Source organism: Stenella coeruleoalba, assembly GCF_951394435.1.
Source record: "Stenella coeruleoalba genome assembly, chromosome: 17".
Taxonomy (NCBI): Eukaryota; Metazoa; Chordata; class Mammalia; order Artiodactyla; family Delphinidae; genus Stenella; species Stenella coeruleoalba.
This window is the reverse complement of record NC_137163.1, coordinates 77,551,888-77,571,030: the sequence shown is the minus strand read 5'-3', so window position 1 is coordinate 77,571,030 and position 19,143 is coordinate 77,551,888. Positions and strand designations below refer to the sequence as shown.

Below are 19,143 nucleotides of genomic sequence, written 5' to 3'. Positions count from 1 at the left end.
AGGTGTTAAGTGGAAGGGAGAAACAGTTCACGGAAATAATTCTGCAATCAGTCATAAAATCGTGAAAAAGAATTAAGTAACATTTTCACATGATATACAACTCTATGCTCCATGTTCTATAAATCAGGGATAAGTCCTTCTCTACATTATCAAGAAAAGTAATTTAACTCCCTAGAGCAGAGTCTAAATCAAGACCCAGAGACAATGCAGTTCCATGATATTGTGAGTATCCAATATCCAATTTATACTTAAAATGTAATTTTTAACTTAAAACCAAAAAAAAAATTCCCCTCAGTGAAAAAGAAATGTTAACTTTACTATATCCAAAATTACGATTTCGTCTAATCAACAGAAACTGGTAAAAATGCAATGCCAAAAAATCTAAAAATCATTTATGGTAGAAAAAGGTAAAAAAATCAAGAGTGCGCTGGAAATCTGGAAACAGCCAGGGAGGTCCTCGGAGAAAAACAACAACAGAGAGAACGTGCAAAACTGTCAGGAAAAGCTGCTGCTGCCATTCAGACAGACTTTCATTCTACTTTTACCCATGGGTGTATTTTCATTATCTTCAACTAATTCATTTCACTGCATTGTACTAAAATATACCCGTTCTAAAATTTTGTTTTAATTAAATCAAAACAAACAAAATGTTGAGAGGAAACCAAGTCAACTGTGTTTTCAGGTTTTATTTGGTGTGAAACATCTTTCGGACACCAGTCCCATGGTTTAGGTTAAAAAGCCTCTATTTTAGGAAAGTAGAAAGGCAGACTTTACCAGCATGATTTACTAAAGGCAACTTGGTTACGTGCATAAAGATACTGATTCAAAATCCTTTTACATTTGGGGAAAACTCTGCTGAAGATTTACTTTCCAATGGCATTCTATTTGGTCTCACACTAATCTGATGTTGAAATGAATTGCTATGACTTGAGCAATTTTCACTCTCTGGCACAAAGTGCCAGAGAAATGCGTATGTCACAACGAAAGACACAGGTCACGTGTGAGTTCTAATCTGCATATGAAAATGCCTTTCTCAAAGAAAGCACAGGAAAATGCTGACACTAAGCTTCTCCATTCCAGGGGACTTATCATAACTAAAACATTAAAGCTAAAATAGCTTGGTACATAACTAGAGAGGAGGGGGGAAAAGGATATTCTCTCATCAGCTAGTCAATGACAAAGAGCAAATAAACCAGTTTTTGGCTATAGAGACAATTTACCTTTCCTTTTGTAATCGTACATCAAAAAATTTACTGAGGCCAAATCAGATTCCTAAATTCAAGAAAAAGTTTTCAAATTTTAAATGTTTCATCTTTTAATTCATGATCATTTGCACAATAAAAATTCTTAACCAAAAAATTTTCTCCACTGGCAAAGGGAAAACTCCCAGTCAACATCCTATTCCATACCCAGCTTTTTTTCCACATTGGAAATATACATTAAAAAAAAAGGGGGGGGGGGCTTCCCTGATGGCGCAGTGGTTAAGAATCCGCCTGCCAATGTAGGGGACGTGGGTTCAAGCCCTGGTCCAGGAAGATCCCACATGCCACGAAGCAACTAAGCCCATGCGCCACGACTACTGAGCCTGAGCTCTAGAGCCTGCGAGCCACAACTACTGAGCCTGCGAGCCACAGCTACTGAGCCTGCAAGCCACAACTACTGAGCCCACGTGCCACAACTACTGAAGCCTGCATGCCTAGAGCCCGTGCTCTGCAACAAGAGAAGCCACTGCAATGAGAAGCCTGCACACGGCAACAAAGAGTAGCCCCCACTAGCCGCAACAAGAGAAAGCCCACGCGCAGCAACTAAGACACAAGGCAGCCAAAAATTAACTAAAAAAAAAAACTAACAATAAATTCTTCAAGAGAAAGAACTATTAAAATGAAGTTGTTTTTTATTAACAAAAGAAGAATTATGCTTCAACAGCCCTACTTTCAGCAAAAGGGGAAAATAAAACTGTATTTAATGGAAACTTCAGGAAAATATCTGTCAATAAAAGCTCACTGATTGCAACAGCCTCCAACTCTATTAAATGCCAACATTCTGTAAACGTACTTCATGAAAGAAACAGAAACAAACCAAGAGAGAGAAAATTACTAAATAATTAATTTACATTGAAAAATGTTGCTCAGGGTAAAGTAAAAGGAGGGAATCCAGTGGAGTATTCTCTAGTTTCCTGACAGACTTGAAAGATTTTTCTCTGCTAAACAGTAGATAAAAAACCATTTTTGAGTGCCCCCTGCCTTGAATCCCATTCTTCTTGCACAGACAATATGAAAAGAGTAAAAACATTTTCAGTCCCTCAAGCACCACGCGCACCAGCTCTGAAATCTATCCCTAGTCCATCTACTGCTTGGTACCAACTGTTACCATTCTAGTCCATGGCACGAGCCATCCCTACCCACGGCCACAATGAGAATCTATGAAACGGTCTTCCTGCTGCCACACTCACCCCCAACCATCCACTCTCCACAGAGGAGCCTGTGAGACCTTTCAAAGTACAAATCAAATCCTGTCACTCCCCTGTTAAAACCTTTAACCACGACTTTCAACTCATCCAACAGAAGGACCCACCAGACCCTCCGTGATCAGATCCCGGCCACCTCGCCTCGCCCATCTCCTTTCCTTCTGGCCTCACCCACTCCTTCAACTTGCCCTCGAAGCCCAGCACTGCTGACAGTTCCCTGTGGTGGCGACTGGCGCAATGCAGGATGCTGAACAGCATCCCTGGCCTCGACCCACCAGCTGCCATTAGCACCACCTCCCAGACCCCAGCTGCCACATCCAAACATGTCTCCAGGCATTGCTCTTAAAGAAGCCAAGCTCCCTCCTGCTTCCTGGTCCTTTCCCCTCCCGTTCCCTCCACCTGCAATCCAACCCCCAACACTGGAGGTGGGTGACTGGTTCCTTTCCATCACTGTCTCAGCCTGGCTGCTGGGACCACTCAGAAAGGCCATCTCTCATCACCCACGTCCATCACATCTGTCGCCTGGAGCCAGGCGTAACAGGGTACAAATTAAGTGCTCAAAGAGCACCTGCTGGAAGAATGCATAAATGTCAGTATTCATGAGAAAAGTACTTAAGTGGCAGGATCCTAATATTTAATACATGATGTCACGGTGGCAATCCTGGATCCTCTGCTATCCTGTATCTGCCTGCATCTTTCACACCTGAGCATTTGCATGTGCCATTAATCTGTCCTTTGGAACTATCAGTAGCATTACCGTCAGTTATCGCATCTTTCCCAAGGATGGGGAATAGAGAGGCATCTGAGTGCAGAAGAGCGCGGAACAGCCAACCTACTGCTAAAACAGCCACAGCCGAGAGAGTCCAGGGGTGTCTGCTCACGGACACAGATGGTTCACCATTGTATCTAAGTAGTCACTCTAATTTATCTTGTTTTGAGTACAAAAAGGTCAATAATTTTGACTTAAAAAATAAAAGCAAGAGGAAAAAGATGACTCTGGCTACTATTTCAAAGGCAAAAGGCTGTAACGGACGAAATGTGAGAGCTGAATCTTCACTGATCAATCAGCTTTTACTGTTTTCATGTGAACGGGTAAAAATCCATTCAGGTTAACCATACGCCGAACAGTTAAACCCTGCAAAATTGTAGCGTCTCTAATCAGTAGTCGAGATGAATTCCATTGAACTCTCAAAAAACTTATTCACCTATGTCTTAATGGTCCTTTTAGTTACTTCTGGAGTTGTTTCTGATACTAGTACTTTGAATATACATTTCTTCAGAACACTAATGCAGCTGTTTTTTCTAAATCATCACATCACTGCTCTGAACGGCTAACATGTAACTCTAGGTATTAATCAAAATCACTGCTTTAAAAGCCACCACTCATCGGAGCCTTTCCACAAGAACTTCTGGACGGGAACGTGAGGCCCAACAGAGCAGCAGGGGGTGGGCGGCACCTACCAGTTGTGCACCATGAGCTTCTGCACGGCCAGGAGGGCGTTGTAGCGCACCTGCTGGTCCTCGTGGTGCATGTGGTTCATCACCAGCTGCTTCCCGCCGAGCTGCTCGATGACCCTGGGGGCCAGAAGCCACGTGGTGAAGACGCTGCAGTTACTTTCAAATGCAAGCTGTTAGCAGAAAGGCCCAACTCCGAACTGCCCAGTGGTTTTACAAAGAAAAGTTACCATACAGGTAAGTAAACCAACACACGTGTCTTTTTTAAAATATCATTTTCTCCAAATCACAGACTTAAAGTTTTTATATATTTTCTCTTGAATCCCTAGTGATAAATCCAACTGTTATTCTCATTTCCTAGTCTGGGCAAATGTCATCAACCTGGACTGCTGCAGTAATCTAGATTACAGTGTTCTATAGGCAGTTGAGTAGTAACTTCTTTATCACCAGGATTTGTGGCTTGCTTAAAAACCAGTATACTGAATACCACCGTATGTCTGAAGTAACATCAGATCAATACTAAGCCCAGCAGTTGCCATGCTGTGAACCAGATACAGGCTCAGATGCAGACAGCAGAGAACACGAGGTTAAAAAGCACCCCGTAGGAGCCATGTTAATTTCCTGAAAAAACTTGATTTGTTAAGATATCTGCCCTTTCCTGTAATGATGGAACATGAACATGCCACATGACCTGCTGGGCAGTGAAACAAATGAGAAAATTCCTGTTGTCAAGAACACCAGGAAGACTGACAACCAGCACTGCTTTCTGTCACTGCCCCCTCAACCGCCTGAAAAATCCAGTTATTACAGACACAAAAGCAAAGTGAAAATGGTTATTTGCCTCACTAACGGAAGGAGGTTCTCTGCTCCTCTGGGGGGGAGCGGGGGTGTGCAAAGAGCCGGCGAGTGTCTTTAACCCCAGCCTGGGAGTGTGGGAGCTGCGGTCGGTGCTGCCTGCTGCCTGGTGAGTGACATCGCCACCACACAGTCCGTGACAAGCGGCACCTTAGTGCAGTAGGGCTTCTGGTGGTTTAAGACAACCTCGCAGATGAGCACATGGGGTCAGGGGTGAGGGAGAGGCTTCATCTGTACGCCTTTTTATGTTTTATTTTTTAAAGCATCTTTTTAAAAAAATGTACTGAATTGAGAAAAATAATGCAGTATAATTATACCCAAACTTTATGAGTGCTTGATACGTGCCAGGAATGTAACAAGCTTCTCCAGACAGCATACAACAGCCTCAGTCTCATTTAATGCTTTCTCCCTCAACTCCTATCCTTTCACTGTTAGCGTGCCTAAGCGATTTCACATTACCAAGCCAGCCTCACCTCCTCTGCAAAGCCTTACCTGTCTCCTCCCAGAGGGAATTCCTCACTCCTCAGTACTTGGAAACACATCCTTCCATTACTATATATCTACTGTGACTTTTCTTACACGTGTTATATTTCCTTTTATATTTGGAACCTACTCAGGTCAGTAACAATATAACCACAAATAATAACTTAAAAATCACCAGTGCTAACAAAATGGCTTTTGAATTAAATCATACAAACCAAAGAAAACCCTGAACATGATATTTCTGGTGTGATCTCTGCTGGCTACTGCACAACAGTATTGTACACGTGTGCTTATGTTTTCATACTTCCCATCTTTAATTAGGTTTATCGTTTATCACGATTCCCGGTACTATGGTCATCTTGGTTCTGCTCACTCCGTCAGCTCCTCGGCTGAACGAGTCTACTTTACAGGAGTATATAAACTAGGACCTCTATGCGGAATGCCTCAGGACACCCCGAGGAAACCAAGGCTCCTCACTTACCGCTTGCCTCGCGGGTAATGCCGAACATACTCGCCGACGTCATGGGCAGCAACAGCTAAGACTTGTGGGTCATCGGACACCTCCAGAAGTTTGGTCAAAATCCTGAAATAAATTTAATACAAAGAGAGATTGATTTCTAATTCTTTTCTAGAGCACAACAGAGCAAAGGTATAATGCCGATACTTTCCTGAAAATAAACATTTACAAATATAACTGTATTTTCTACAAGTTTCACTGCTACACACGATACACTACACATGATTTACTACAGGTAAGTTAGCAACTTTCAAACCTTTATACACACATTAACAGGTCACTTTCAGATTCACAACGTCCACCACCCACAATTCCCACAATACCAGGGAAAGGGAAGACGGGAAAACATAGGGAGTTTTTAGGGCAGTGAAACTATTCTGTGTGATACTGTGACACAGCAGGAACTGTACAACAGAAAGGCATGAACCTGAACGTAAACTACGGACTTCAGTTAAAATAATGTATAAATATTGGTTCATCAACTAACAAACGTGCCACACTTAGGCAAGACGTTAAAAATAGGGGAAACTGTGCCTGGTGGAGGAAGAGAGGGTATATGAGTACTCTCTGTACTCCCTTCAATTTTTCTGTAAACCTAAAATTATTCTAAAAATTAAATTCTATTAATTTTACCAGTTATAGTAAGGTATATATGTAGTAATTCTATCAAGAAACTGAGAAGATGACCCAAAAATGGGAGATAATATTTGCACAGCATATTATCTGATCAGGGATTTACATCCAAAATATATTAAAAAACTCTTACAACTAAACACTAAAAAGAGAACCCATTTAAAAAATGAACTAAGAATCTGAACAGATATTTCTCCAAAGATATAAAATGGCCAATAAGGACAAGAAAAGATGCCTGACTCGTTAGCCATCAAGGAAATACAAATCAAAACCATGATGAGATATCACTTCACACTCACTAAAACGGCTAGAATCAAGAAGTCAGACAATAGTAAGTGCTGACATGGAGATGGAGAAATCAGAATCCTCATACACTGCTGGTGGGAATATGAAATTGTACAGCCACTTTGGAAAAGAGTCGAGTAGTTCCTAAAATGGTTAAACAGAGTTACCATATGATTCAGCAATTCTATTCATAGATGTCTACCCAAGGAAGAGAAATAAAAACGTACGTCCACATAAAAACTTGTACACAAATGTTTATTACCAGTATTTTTCATAATAACCCAAATGCCCATCACCTAATGAGTGGATAAATAAAATGTAATATGTCCTTATGATGGAATATTATATGACCATCAAAAGGAACAAAGTACTGCTAAATGCTACAACATGAATGAACCTTGAACACCTTATGGTAAATGAAAGAAGCTGGTCACAAAAGAACAAATATTACATGATTACATTTACATGAAATTTTCCTAATAGGCAAATCCATAGAGACAGAAAGTAAAAGCTTAGGGCTGAGGGCGTGGTTGGGCAGAGAAGTGACAGCTAAAGGATACAGGGTTTCTTTCTGAAGTGATGGAAAATGTTCTATAATTGACTGTGTCGATGGTTACACAACCCAGTGAATATACTGATTTATACACTTTAAATGGGTGAATTGTGTGGTATGGGACTTATATCTCAGTAAAAAAGAAAGACACTTGCACATATTAGGTCATCTTTATTATATATAACAAAGGGAACCGTGCAAAGTAGTGGGGAAAATGTATGTTATTTTCAGTAAATGTTGCTAGTTCAATTAGATATCCATGTAATGAAAAAAACAAATCTTGTCCTACCTTATACACCTTACCCAAAAACCAATTCCACACGGAACGGAAATCTAAATGTGAGAGGTTAAACGATAAAGCTTCTAGCAGGTAACACAGGAGTATATCTTCAGGACCTTGGGTAGGCAAAAACTTCTTAACCAGACACAAGAAAGCACTAGCCATAAATAATAAACTGAGCTACATCAAAAGTAAAGAGTTACTGGCATTTGACGTGGTAGAAGAAGAGCTGTGATGAATACATATGACCAAGAAACCTATAGAATTCCCACAAAAACAAAAACAAAAACTTGAACAGGCACTTCTCCTGGGAAAAAAGATATCCAAATGGCCAATAAGCACACGAAAAGGTATTCAACCACATGGTAAGGAAGAAAATAGAAATTAAAACCATGGAATATCTAAAAATTTTAAGAGGGACAAAAATGTGTCCACGAGTATGTGGAAGGATGGGGGTTTTTCAGAGTGTAAACTGGCATTTAAAACTTACTTCAAGAGCTCATAATTCTTCTCATTTAACCTCACAGCATTTTCTCTCCAAAATTTCTCAGATTTGTGCACAGGACTCCATTCCAATCTTCCAGATTTAAGTTCTGAACTATATTCATCAAATGAGCTGTAAAAAGATTTCAAAGTTTATAAGAATCTGAGAGATAGATACTCCAAAATTTAATAAAATAAAACATCTTCACTAATTATTTAACGACAAAGACTGATCATACTTTGTACATTCAAAAATTACCTCTAAACAAGTTTCAATGGCTTAATTTTCAATAAATCATGTGAAACTTATTCAGGGTACTAAGGTCCAGTACTCCTGTCAAATTTGAATATTCACCATGAGATATTAAAAGGAGCACTTGCTTTCAAAATTCTAACCTTAATATACACATAAATGTATGTACATCATTAAAATATCTGATAGGGACTTCCCTGGTGGCACAGTGGTTAAGAATCCACCTGCCAACGCAGGGGACATGGGTTCAAGCCCTGGTCTGGGAAGATCTGACATGCCGCAGAGCAACTAAGCTCGTGCGCCACAACTACTGAGCCTGTGCTCTAGAGCCCACAAGCCACAACTACTGAGCCTGCGTGCCACAACTACTGAAGCCCACACACCTAGAACCCATGCTCTGCAACAACAGAAGCCACCGCAGTGAGAAGCCCGCACACAGCAATGAAGAGTAGTCCCCGCTCGCCACAACGAGAGAAAGCCCGTGCGCAGCAACAAGGACCTAACGCAGCCACAAATAAATAAATAAATAAATAAAAATAAATTAAATATCTGATAATCTAGCATTGTTTCTACCATGCCTCTTAAAACACTGTATTTGCCAGACCACTAGATACATAAAGATAAATTTATGTAAAAGTATATTACTTTAACACAAAATAAAATAGAATATTCTATTATACTTTAAATGACAAACCATGATACTGCAGTACAAAAATAAAAACACATACCTCAGTACAATATTTCTAAATGTGACTACCCACAATGCAGAGGTAATTCATTAACTGAATTAGCCCACTACAGATTAATTAAAAACAAAACCCTCTGTACATGTAACAAACTAAAACGCACTTTAATTCAAAAATTATTCACTATGTATCAAGCAACAATTATTCAAATCTTCATAATATAAAACTGCTTTAACGTGGTTAGCCAGTGAACAAAGTGACAAGACATGCTTATACTTTCTTTCAAGTAAAATTTTCAAAAAGAAGTAGCTATTTAATACTGATTGATAATTCAGTATAACAGAGATTCACTGGTTAAGCTGATCAGAGTAACCTGTTAAATAAAGCAGTAATTTAATGAAAGGCTATTTAGTATAAGAAGTAATATTGTTTAACTAATATGCTAAACCTGTAACAATATAAAGAGACAAATCTATTTCAACTGCTCCCATCACCATGTTAGCTGTAAGTAAACAGCAATATTTTTCACATTACCAAATTCAACATGAAAAATCAGTAAATAATAACAATTGGCTGGCATGGATTAAATAACTTAGAAAGCTATCACTAACCTTATTTACTTTTTTAAAAGGGTCTCAAATCATTATTACAGAAGAACCAATGATAATTTTTTAAATAAACATAATAAAATACAATTTGTGTAAACTGCAAGCCTATTGCTGGCCTATTATATTACACACAACTTATTCATATTTGAAATTATAAAAAGACAAAAATCACCTGCCTTCCTCCACAAAGCCCCATACACACCACTGATGGGTGACAGCTCCCACCTCTATAAACGCTTCTGGGCCTTGAGCTTATGGGCTGCACTGAATTATCTGGTAAACACATTTTTGGAACACATACTATACTAAAGGCACTTGCTGGACACCTCATGGAAAATCCTACAAGGTTAGCATTTTTATCACTATTTTACCAAAGGGAAAATTGAGACTTTAAAATGTCAAGAGGCTTGTTCAAGGCCACACATGGACAAAGTGGCCAAACAATTCAAACTGGAGTCATCCTGGCTCCCAAACCCAACCTACTTCCAGTGAGTAACTCTCTTTTTAAAATGTATCAATAGTTCAAAAACAAAGAATGCATGGGTTAATGGGAAAAATCATCAAGCTATTATTAAACAAAAAAGAACCAGGACCAGAAGAATACATAGAACCCTATTTGTGTGTGTCTGTGTGTGTGTGTGCGCACGCACATGCCTGCATGCTAGGGGGAGGGGGGCTAGGTTTTTTGGGGAATGAACACAAGAAACCAGAGGGGCAGGGGGAAGTAGGTGGGGAAGATGGGGGTACTGGTGTGTTGTCCCTTCTGTACTGTATTGTATTCTGTAGTGTACTGTATTCTGTACTGTATAAAAAAACGGATTTTTTTCTTTACTGCATGTACATCACTTGCATAATTTTTAAAATAAAAAATAAATAAAACCAATAGGGACTTCACAAAAGCAGGAGGGCTTCCCTGGTGGCGCATTGGTTGAAAGTCCGCCTGCCGATGCAGGGGACATGGGTTCGTGCCCCAGTCCGGGAGGATCCCACATGCCGCGGAGCGGCTGGGCCCGTGAGCCATGGCCACTGAGCCTGTGCGTCCGGAGCCTGTGCTCCGCAACGGGAGAGGCCACGGCAGTGAGAGGCCCACATACCGAAAAAAAAAAAAAAAAAAAAAGGGCAGGAAAAATACTCTTTCCATATCTAAGCAAACCTCCTCCACAAATTAACAATGACTGCTGCTTAAAAAAGATTTTAAACCAGGGGGAGATTCTCAAAGGGTGGCACCCACAACCCGTGGTAGAACACCAGGTCACATTTTAGACAACAGAGAACAGTGGGGATCTACACGAAAGAGGAGAAATAACACACAGCTCTGACCAATGGTTGCCATGATGGTGAGCCAGTGTTTTCATACCCCTCAATTTTCAATAGAAGACATGATGTTTTAGTGCAATCTTTTGAGTTTATAGTTCATAACAAATTTAAATTTCCTTAAAATATGAGGCAAGTCAAACAAGGCCCAATATACCCAGCCTGTGAGAATTAAAAAGAATAACATACCTAAGATCCTGGACACTCTCACCAAGTTTCTCCAAGAGAAATTTTATATCTTCACTGATATCTTCGTCATCATACTTCTGCTGTTCCAAGTTCTCCAACTGTTTCAGAACTTTGCACTGAATCATAGCCAGAGCATACTCTTGGCGAGTTTCTCTTTCAGTTGATTTTTCTAAGAAGTTCTGGGTTAGACAAAGACACAATGAGAAATGATATAATCTGTTATGTGATGTTCTCTGCACCTGCTTTCACATCCTCTCTCCCCTTCCTGTTCTCAGGTTAACTATCACCTTAAGTGGATGACTGGATCACAAATCCTGACTTCTTTCCTAAGCATCTGTCCCACATCAGGGGCATCCTTCTGATTCCTTCCTTACTCACTGGCTTACTAAACATTTTAAATTATTGACCTAGACAAGCCTCAAAACACTGAACACATTTACAGTGAGGTCCATCACCATCCTTCCTCACAGCCCTGCTCTTGAGGTCACCACCATGAACACTCCATTTCTTGGCCACATGGAGCCCTTAGGATGCTAAGAAAGACTGTTTCCTCAAGTATCTCTCTAGTTTCCAGTCACTGACCTTTTCCTCCGTCCAATCAACCTGTAAGTGCACAAAGGACGGCAATTAAAAAAACTCTCTTGCTTCAGTAATTACCAGAAAAGTTTTGTGACATTCAAGCAAATTTCTCAGTTTTCTTCTGCGATTTTTAAGAGTACTGATGAAATCGGCAAAGGAATCTAAGTATTTCTGAAGATAAGCTGTTCACTAAATTAACCAATATTTCAGAGCAAAACCATGCTCATGCTGAGGTCTAGAACAAGGACAAACAAGCTCTCAAGAAAGCCACCTTCACAAAGTTGGTAAAGAAGGCCTGTCAAATCTCCCACACTCAAAAAAATCCTGGAATAACAATTCTAAATCAACTGTACCAAAATTTTAAATTTCCTTATTTTTGCAAGGAAGTTATATTTCTAATAATTATGCTAAATAAATGCAGAGAGAGATTTAGCTTAGCATATGGAAATTAGTAAGACAGATCCCTACCAAAATTCCAATTTTCACAGAAATAGGAAAAGCAATGCTAAAACTTGTATAGAAATATAAAAGAGTCCAAATATCCAAAGCAATCCTGAGAAAGAAGAATAAAGCTGGAGAAGTCACACGTACTGATTTCAAACTAAACTACAAGGCTACAATGATCAAAACAGTATAGTAATGGCATAAAACACACAGAGTTCAATGGAACAGAATAGAGAGCCCAGAAATAAGCCCGTACATATTCAGTCAACTAATATTTGACGAGGGAGCCAAGAAAACCTATTGGGGAAAGGATAGTCTCTTCAATAATGTCAGCAGGGAAACTGGATAACCACATGCAAAAAAATGAAATTGGACCCGTATCTTATACCAGTCACAAAAACTAACTCAAAAGGGATTAAAGACTTAAACATAAGACCGGAAACTGTCAGACTCATAGAAGAAAACATAGGGGAAAATCTCCTTGACATTAGCCTTGGGAATGATTTTTTGGATATGACACCAAAAGCACAGCAAAAGTAAAAATCAACAACTGGGACTATATCAAACTAAAAAGCTTCCGCACAGCCAAAGAAATAAAAAAGCAAAATGAAAAGGCAGCCTACAAAATGGGAGAAAACATTTGCAAACCATACATCTGATAGGAGGGCAATATCTAAAATGTATAAAGAACTCATTTAACTCACTAGCAACAACAACAACAAAAAAGCACAAGCCAATTAAAAAATGGGCAGCAGATCTATATAGACATTCTCCCAAAGAAGACATAAACATGGCCAACAGATCATGAAACAGTGCTCAACATCATTGATCATCAGGGAAAATCAAGTCAAAACCACAATTAAATATCACTTTGCACTTGTTAGGACAGCTATTATCAATATTAATATTGATAATAGCTGTAATATTAACTTCAAGTATAATGGAAAAGGTTAAGGATAAATATTGTGACACCAAAACAACCTATAAGAAATAAAATACTACAAAGCAGCACAGTTAAAAAGCCAATAGAAAAATTAAACTGAAATTCTAAAAAGAACTCAGTTAACGTAAGAGAAGGCAGGAATGGAAGACAGAACAAAAAACAGATGAAACAAACAGAAGAAAGTAATAAAATGGTAGACCTAAATCCAACCACACCAATAATTACTCTAAATATCAGTGAACTAAACACTCCAATTAAGAAGCAGAGATTATTAGAACAGATAAAAATTCAAGACCCAAGTATATGTTGTCTCAAAGAGACAAATTTTAAATATAAGACACAGATAGGTTGAAACTAAAAGATGGAAAACCATAAGTGGAAGAAAGCTGGCATGTCTATATTAATTTCAAATAAAGTAGATATCAAGACCAAGAGCACTGGGACTTCCCTGGTGGCGCAGTGGTTAAGAATCCACCTGCCAACGCAGGGGACACAGGTTCGAGCCCTGGCCCGGGAAGATCTCACATGCCGCGGAGCAACTAAGCCCGTGAGCCACAACTACTGAGCCTGCGCTCTAGAGCCTGCGAGCCACAACTACTGAGCCCGTGTGCCACAACTACTGAAGCCCATGTGCCTAGAGACCATGCTCCGCAACAAGAGAAGCCACTGCAATGAGAAGCCCGTGCACCACGACGAGTAGCCCCCGCTCGCCACAACTAGAGAAAGACCGCACGCAGCAACAAAGACCCAATGCAGCCAAAAATAAATAAATATAAATAAATTTTAAAAAATAAAAAGTTTAAAAAAAAAGAGCTTCAAAATACATGAAACAATAACTGGCCGAACTGAAAGGAGAAACAGACAAATCCACACTAACAGCTGGAAATTTTAACAACTCTCTCTCTTAGCAATTGATCATTGATAGAACCACTAGACAACAGAATCAGTACAGAGATGATCCAAACGATACTATGAACCACCCTGATTTAATTGACATTTACAGAATGTGATACCTCTGCAAAACATGCATTCTTTTCAAGTACACAGGCTACATTCACCGTGACAGACCGTGAGATGAGCAGAAGACAAATTTCAAAGAACTGGAACCACATAGAACATGTTCTCTGACCATAACGGAATTCAAATAAAGACCCTAAACTGTAGGGTGGCTTGAATTCTGATAACATCCCCCTTTATGAAACTCCTCCCTTCACCCCTTGCTTTTGTGAGATTTTACTTATTAGTCTACTTAGTTTTCTCTGTTACCTTTTCCAGTTACTTTTCTTACTATTATCTCTCCTAAATTTAGAAACATATCAAAACTCTTCTGTTTATATGGTCCTACATATTGGTTGCCAGGAGAGTTACACTTCATATTTAAGATATTATCATAACTAACAGTTTCAACTATAACCTCAACCCAGTCAGTGTAACTGGTAAAGAACAGCCTGATGGCGCTCTTCTGAAACCATCTCTCCTCTCGATTCTCTAAGACAACAGCACTTCGAAATTTAGTCATGTTTGACGCTCCCCTTTCCTTCAAGCCTATGTCAAATCAATCAATAAACCTTACTTGTTTTTCCCTCGAAACATGTTTTAATTTCATCTCTCCATCTCATTACAAAGAATAAAAAGGTTGTGAAAAATATTTGGAAAATGAATTTACCAGAAACAAAACCTAGATCATCCGGCAGCAGTGTACCCTTTAAAGTCGCTAAACTCAATGGCATCTTCACCTCAACAAAATCAAAAGCGTAAATATCATTTTGGCCTGTGTCCAAGTAACGGTGCAGAGCAACCTTGACTTCACTAAGAACAAAGTGGAACCAAGTGACCATTCAGATCCTTCCTTCACCAAAACTGCTAACCTTGTAACATACATGTTAAAGCAGTGCTTCTCAAACCATCTGTGGTGAAGACCAGTTCTGTTTGATTTTCAATTTCCAATCAGTCAGGAACAAATACTTTTAGTAAAAAATACAATAAAAATGAATTTCTAGAAAAATGAACTTTAAAAGACATGCAAAATACAAGCTCAAATCTTATATTATTAACAGACATGTCAAATTACTGTAAGTTCCTAAATGCTTGCTCTCACTTTCTGTACTTATCCCTTGCAGGCTGCTAACCAACAGCTGACGGAACTGCACCGAAGCAGCGCTGTTATTATGGGACTCACCCCAAGATTAAAAATGTCTCAGTCTTACCAAACCTCTTCCAAACCTGGTATCTAATAAACAAGAGAGATAAATTCCTGAAATAAGGAATGAGGGATGGACCTAGGAATAAAGTTTCTTGATAGCAACACTTCTATGTCAAAGCAGTGAGCAAAACAGTCCCCATACACCCAAACCAGAGCGGGTGTCTCTGGAGGGGTTATGACTGTGAACTGTCTGCAGAGGAAGATGTAAGTCTGTGTTTGTCTGTGTCTGCGTGTGCATATGCGTGTGGGTGTGAGTTAAACATCATGGTTAGTACAGCTAATGTAAATCCAAATTCAATTTGGTGGTATTTCTTTCTAAGCTTTTATGCTGAAAACCATGCAGTTGTAAAATACAATTTATCTTATTAGCTGACATATTACGGAGGCTCTTGACTAAACAGAGCCAAAAAGAGAAAAACTCTACACAGCAAATATGGTCTTGAATGTCTTTCTCAGTCACAGCCTCAAAAAACATTCTAATTTATTTTAGAAACGAAAGACTGACATATCAAGTTAACCAATGGAATAGCATTCATGGAGACCTGGAGTTCAGCACCTGCTATGAATAATTGAGACAGACATTTTCAAAAATAAATTCACCCAGCCAAATGGAAAGAAAAAAAAATTAACAGCTGCTAGATTTCTTCAGCTCACAGCAGCTCAGCAAGCTTCCAAAAGCACAAAACTTCCCCTCCTGAGTTTCAGGATGTGGGGCAAAGTGCATAATCAGACAATCCTCAAACAACCTCATCGGTGAAATCGCTATTAAAGGTTACAGGAATTTGAGAATAACGAAGAAAAAAAAGAACACGTCATTTCTTACACCTATTCGATGGTCTAAATCAAATGGCTTTCCTATGTCCTTACTAATGGCTCGATTTTAACTCAGTTGTGTACATCAAAGTTCGGGATGTCTAAAGATGTTCTTCTGATATTCAGTCTTCAGTATAACCATGCAATGATTTATCCCAATTTATCAAGGAGAGTCCAAAAAACTAATATACCTGTCAATAGGTTGCATGTATTTTAAATAATCTGAAATCCAAATTAGACAACAGAAGCCGAGAAATTAGCATAAGTTCAACACATTGTGGGTAAAAAACTGAAACTGCAAATGAAGTATAAATAAGATTTTTAAATCTTGCTAAATAAACATTAGTAAAATATTCATGCTGTCTTTTCTAAATCAAACAGAACAGCACTTCATCTTTGCCTAGGTTCCACATTAACTTAGAATGCAATTTCTACGGGTGGGCGTTAAAGAGGCAAATTGCTAGTATTTTATGCTTTTATGGAGCGAAAAGGCAGGAAAATAAATACAGATTGTATATTTACTATTGCCAGCCATCGTCTGTTATTTCGTTGAATTCTTACCCAATCTTGAAGTGAGTTAAGTATCACTAACCACCTTTCACAAGTGGAGAAATCAGCTCTGAGAGTTCAAACCACTCTCCCAGCAACCTCGTGCTGGGATTCACCCCTAGGCGTGTCTACTCCAGAGCCTACACTCTTGCTAACACACCACGTGGAAAGGAAAATTAGAAAAGGGTTATGCTATTGTACCCCTCAAATCTTCATAAAAAGCAGATAATCAATCTGGAGAGCTCCCAAGTCAGGTCAAAAGAAAACTAAGACTCTCAGTCTGGCTTTATACTTCTTGTGACTTTTTGAACTTTGTATACCGTAAACACTCATCATGGTCACTTCATGAAGTCTCTCCATCAGAAACAGATTCACACAAAATACAAAGTCCCTAAGAAAAAGTATCTTGTCATATTCATCCTTCCATAATTGGTGTTCAATAAACATCTGATGCATTGAGAGGTGGACAGATAATCCATGAAATGGGGGATGGGGGGAGGAACAGGAAAAAGAAAGGATAGGATAGGATAGGATAGGGAAGGGGGAGGGAGGGAGAGGGGGAGGGAACAGCTCACAGGTAGGATCCAGCTAATATCAACAAACACCTCTCACCTACCATGTACCCATATTAGAGGTACCTGCTTCCAGTGACCCTTTTATCTAACATAATAATGACTTAACATGAAAATCAATGGGAGGAGGAACTAGAGAAGGGACAAAATACTAAGCAAGGTCTGTGGGAAGCTCAGCTAGAACAGCTGCCACATACATTATGGGCAAAGCAGTTTATGCTGGGGGCTGTAGAGGGAGGGACAAGACAGGGGTCAGGGTTAACAGATACGAGCTACTGTGTGTGAAATAGGTGAGCAGCAAGGACATACTGTATGGCACAGGGAACGACAGCCATTGTTGTGTAATAACTTTCAATGGAGTATACTCTATAAAAATACTGAATCAACGTTATACGCCTGAAACTAATGTAATATTATAAATCAACTGAGATAATAAATAAATAAATAAGTAAATGATTTGATAAGACAAATGGCTTGTCTCAAAAAAAAAACCAAAAACGGACTTCCCTGGTGGTGCAGTGGTTAAGCATCCGCCTGCCAACGCAGGGGACACGCGTTCGAGCCCTGGTCCGGGAAGATCCCACATGCCGTGGAGCAACTGAGCCCGTGAGCCACGACTACTGAGCCTGCGCTCTAGAGCCTGCGAACCACAACTACTGAGCCCGTGCTCCACAACAAGAGAAGCCACCGCAATGAGAAGCCCACGCACCACAAGGAAGAGTAGCCCCCGATCACCACAACTAGAGAAAGCCCACACACAGCAACAAAGACCCAACGCAGCCAAAATACATAAATAAATAAATTTATTTAAAACAAAAGCATCTTATGCTGAGCTTTAGATTAAATCTCAATCCATTACTATAAATTATTATTATCTGATTTCTTCCTAAAACTCACAGCACTCACTGTATTATCTAAATGACGCTTATAAAAAACCATGTAAGGGGGCTTCCCTGGTGGCGCAGTGGTTGAGAGTCCGCCTGCTGATGCTAGGGGACACGGGTTCGTGCCCCAGTCCGGGAAGATCCCACATGCCGTGGAGCGGCTGGGCCCGTGAGCCATGGCCGCTGAGCCTGCGCGTCCGGAGCCTGTGCTCCGCAACGGGAGAGGCCACAGCAGTGAGAGGCCCGCGTACCGCAATAACAACAACAACAAAAAACATGTAAGTTTATCAAAACTGACGGGGAAAGATACAAGTGTAGAGATATAGTCTATGAAACAAGAGAACAGCTGAAGTAAGACCCTGAGTTCTACAGCAGTTCTTCCCACACCTATATTTCACCTTAAACAAGTCACCTTATTAACAAATTATCAAAAGAAATAATTTTGTGCTAAATGTTTACAATCTTCAACATTTGGAAAGATAGATATTTTAACGTAAAAAATATGTAACTAACATACAGAAAAGGGTAGGTAGATATGAGCTGAAAAAATACGATTCACTTCCATGTTTATCACTCAGGCAACTGTTGATCTTTTTATTTCCTAGAAGTGAAAGTCATACAAAGGGGAAAAAAAGAAAAATCCAAAACATCTTTCTAGGATAATCTAATTGCAAATATATTGAATCAGGATGACTATCTTTCCTAACAGTTCACCAATTAAGAAAATCTATTTTTTTAAAAGAGTTTTCACGCCAACTTCATGAACAGCTTCCAATTTAGAAAAAAGTCCACGCACTAAGAGCAAGTAGGGACTCTCCGTATTCTTGCCCAATATATAATTACTGGAAACATAAATTTGCACTCTATTTTTTTTGTGGTACGCAGGCCTCTCACTGTTGTGGCCTCTCCCGTTGCGGAGCACAGGCTCCGGACGCGCAGGCTCAGCGGCCATGACTCACGGGCCCAGCCGCTCCGCGGCATGTGGGATCTTCCTGGACAGGGGCACGAACCCGTGTCCCTTGCATCGGCAGGCGGACTCTCAACCACTGCGCCACCAGGGAAGTCCAATTTGCACGTTTTTGAAAGGTGATTTGA

The 19,143-nt window shown here is 39.7% G+C and overlaps 1 protein-coding gene across 7 annotated transcripts in view; it reads right to left on the bottom strand.

The window, feature by feature from the left end:
* The window catches only part of ATP6V1H (ATPase H+ transporting V1 subunit H), a gene marked incomplete at its 5' end in the record, with an annotated part of 123,765 nt that overhangs the window by 35,495 nt on the left and 69,127 nt on the right, over positions 1–19,143 (bottom strand). For all 7 annotated transcript variants that reach the window (XM_079901348.1, XM_079901349.1, XM_079901347.1 and 4 more), the window contains 4 exons: positions 3,929–4,042; positions 5,742–5,843; positions 8,019–8,144; positions 11,062–11,240. In XM_079901348.1, coding sequence (XP_079757474.1) covers positions 3,929–4,042; positions 5,742–5,843; positions 8,019–8,144; positions 11,062–11,240 — 521 coding nt within the window. The remainder of the gene's footprint in view (positions 1–3,928; positions 4,043–5,741; positions 5,844–8,018; positions 8,145–11,061; positions 11,241–19,143) is intronic.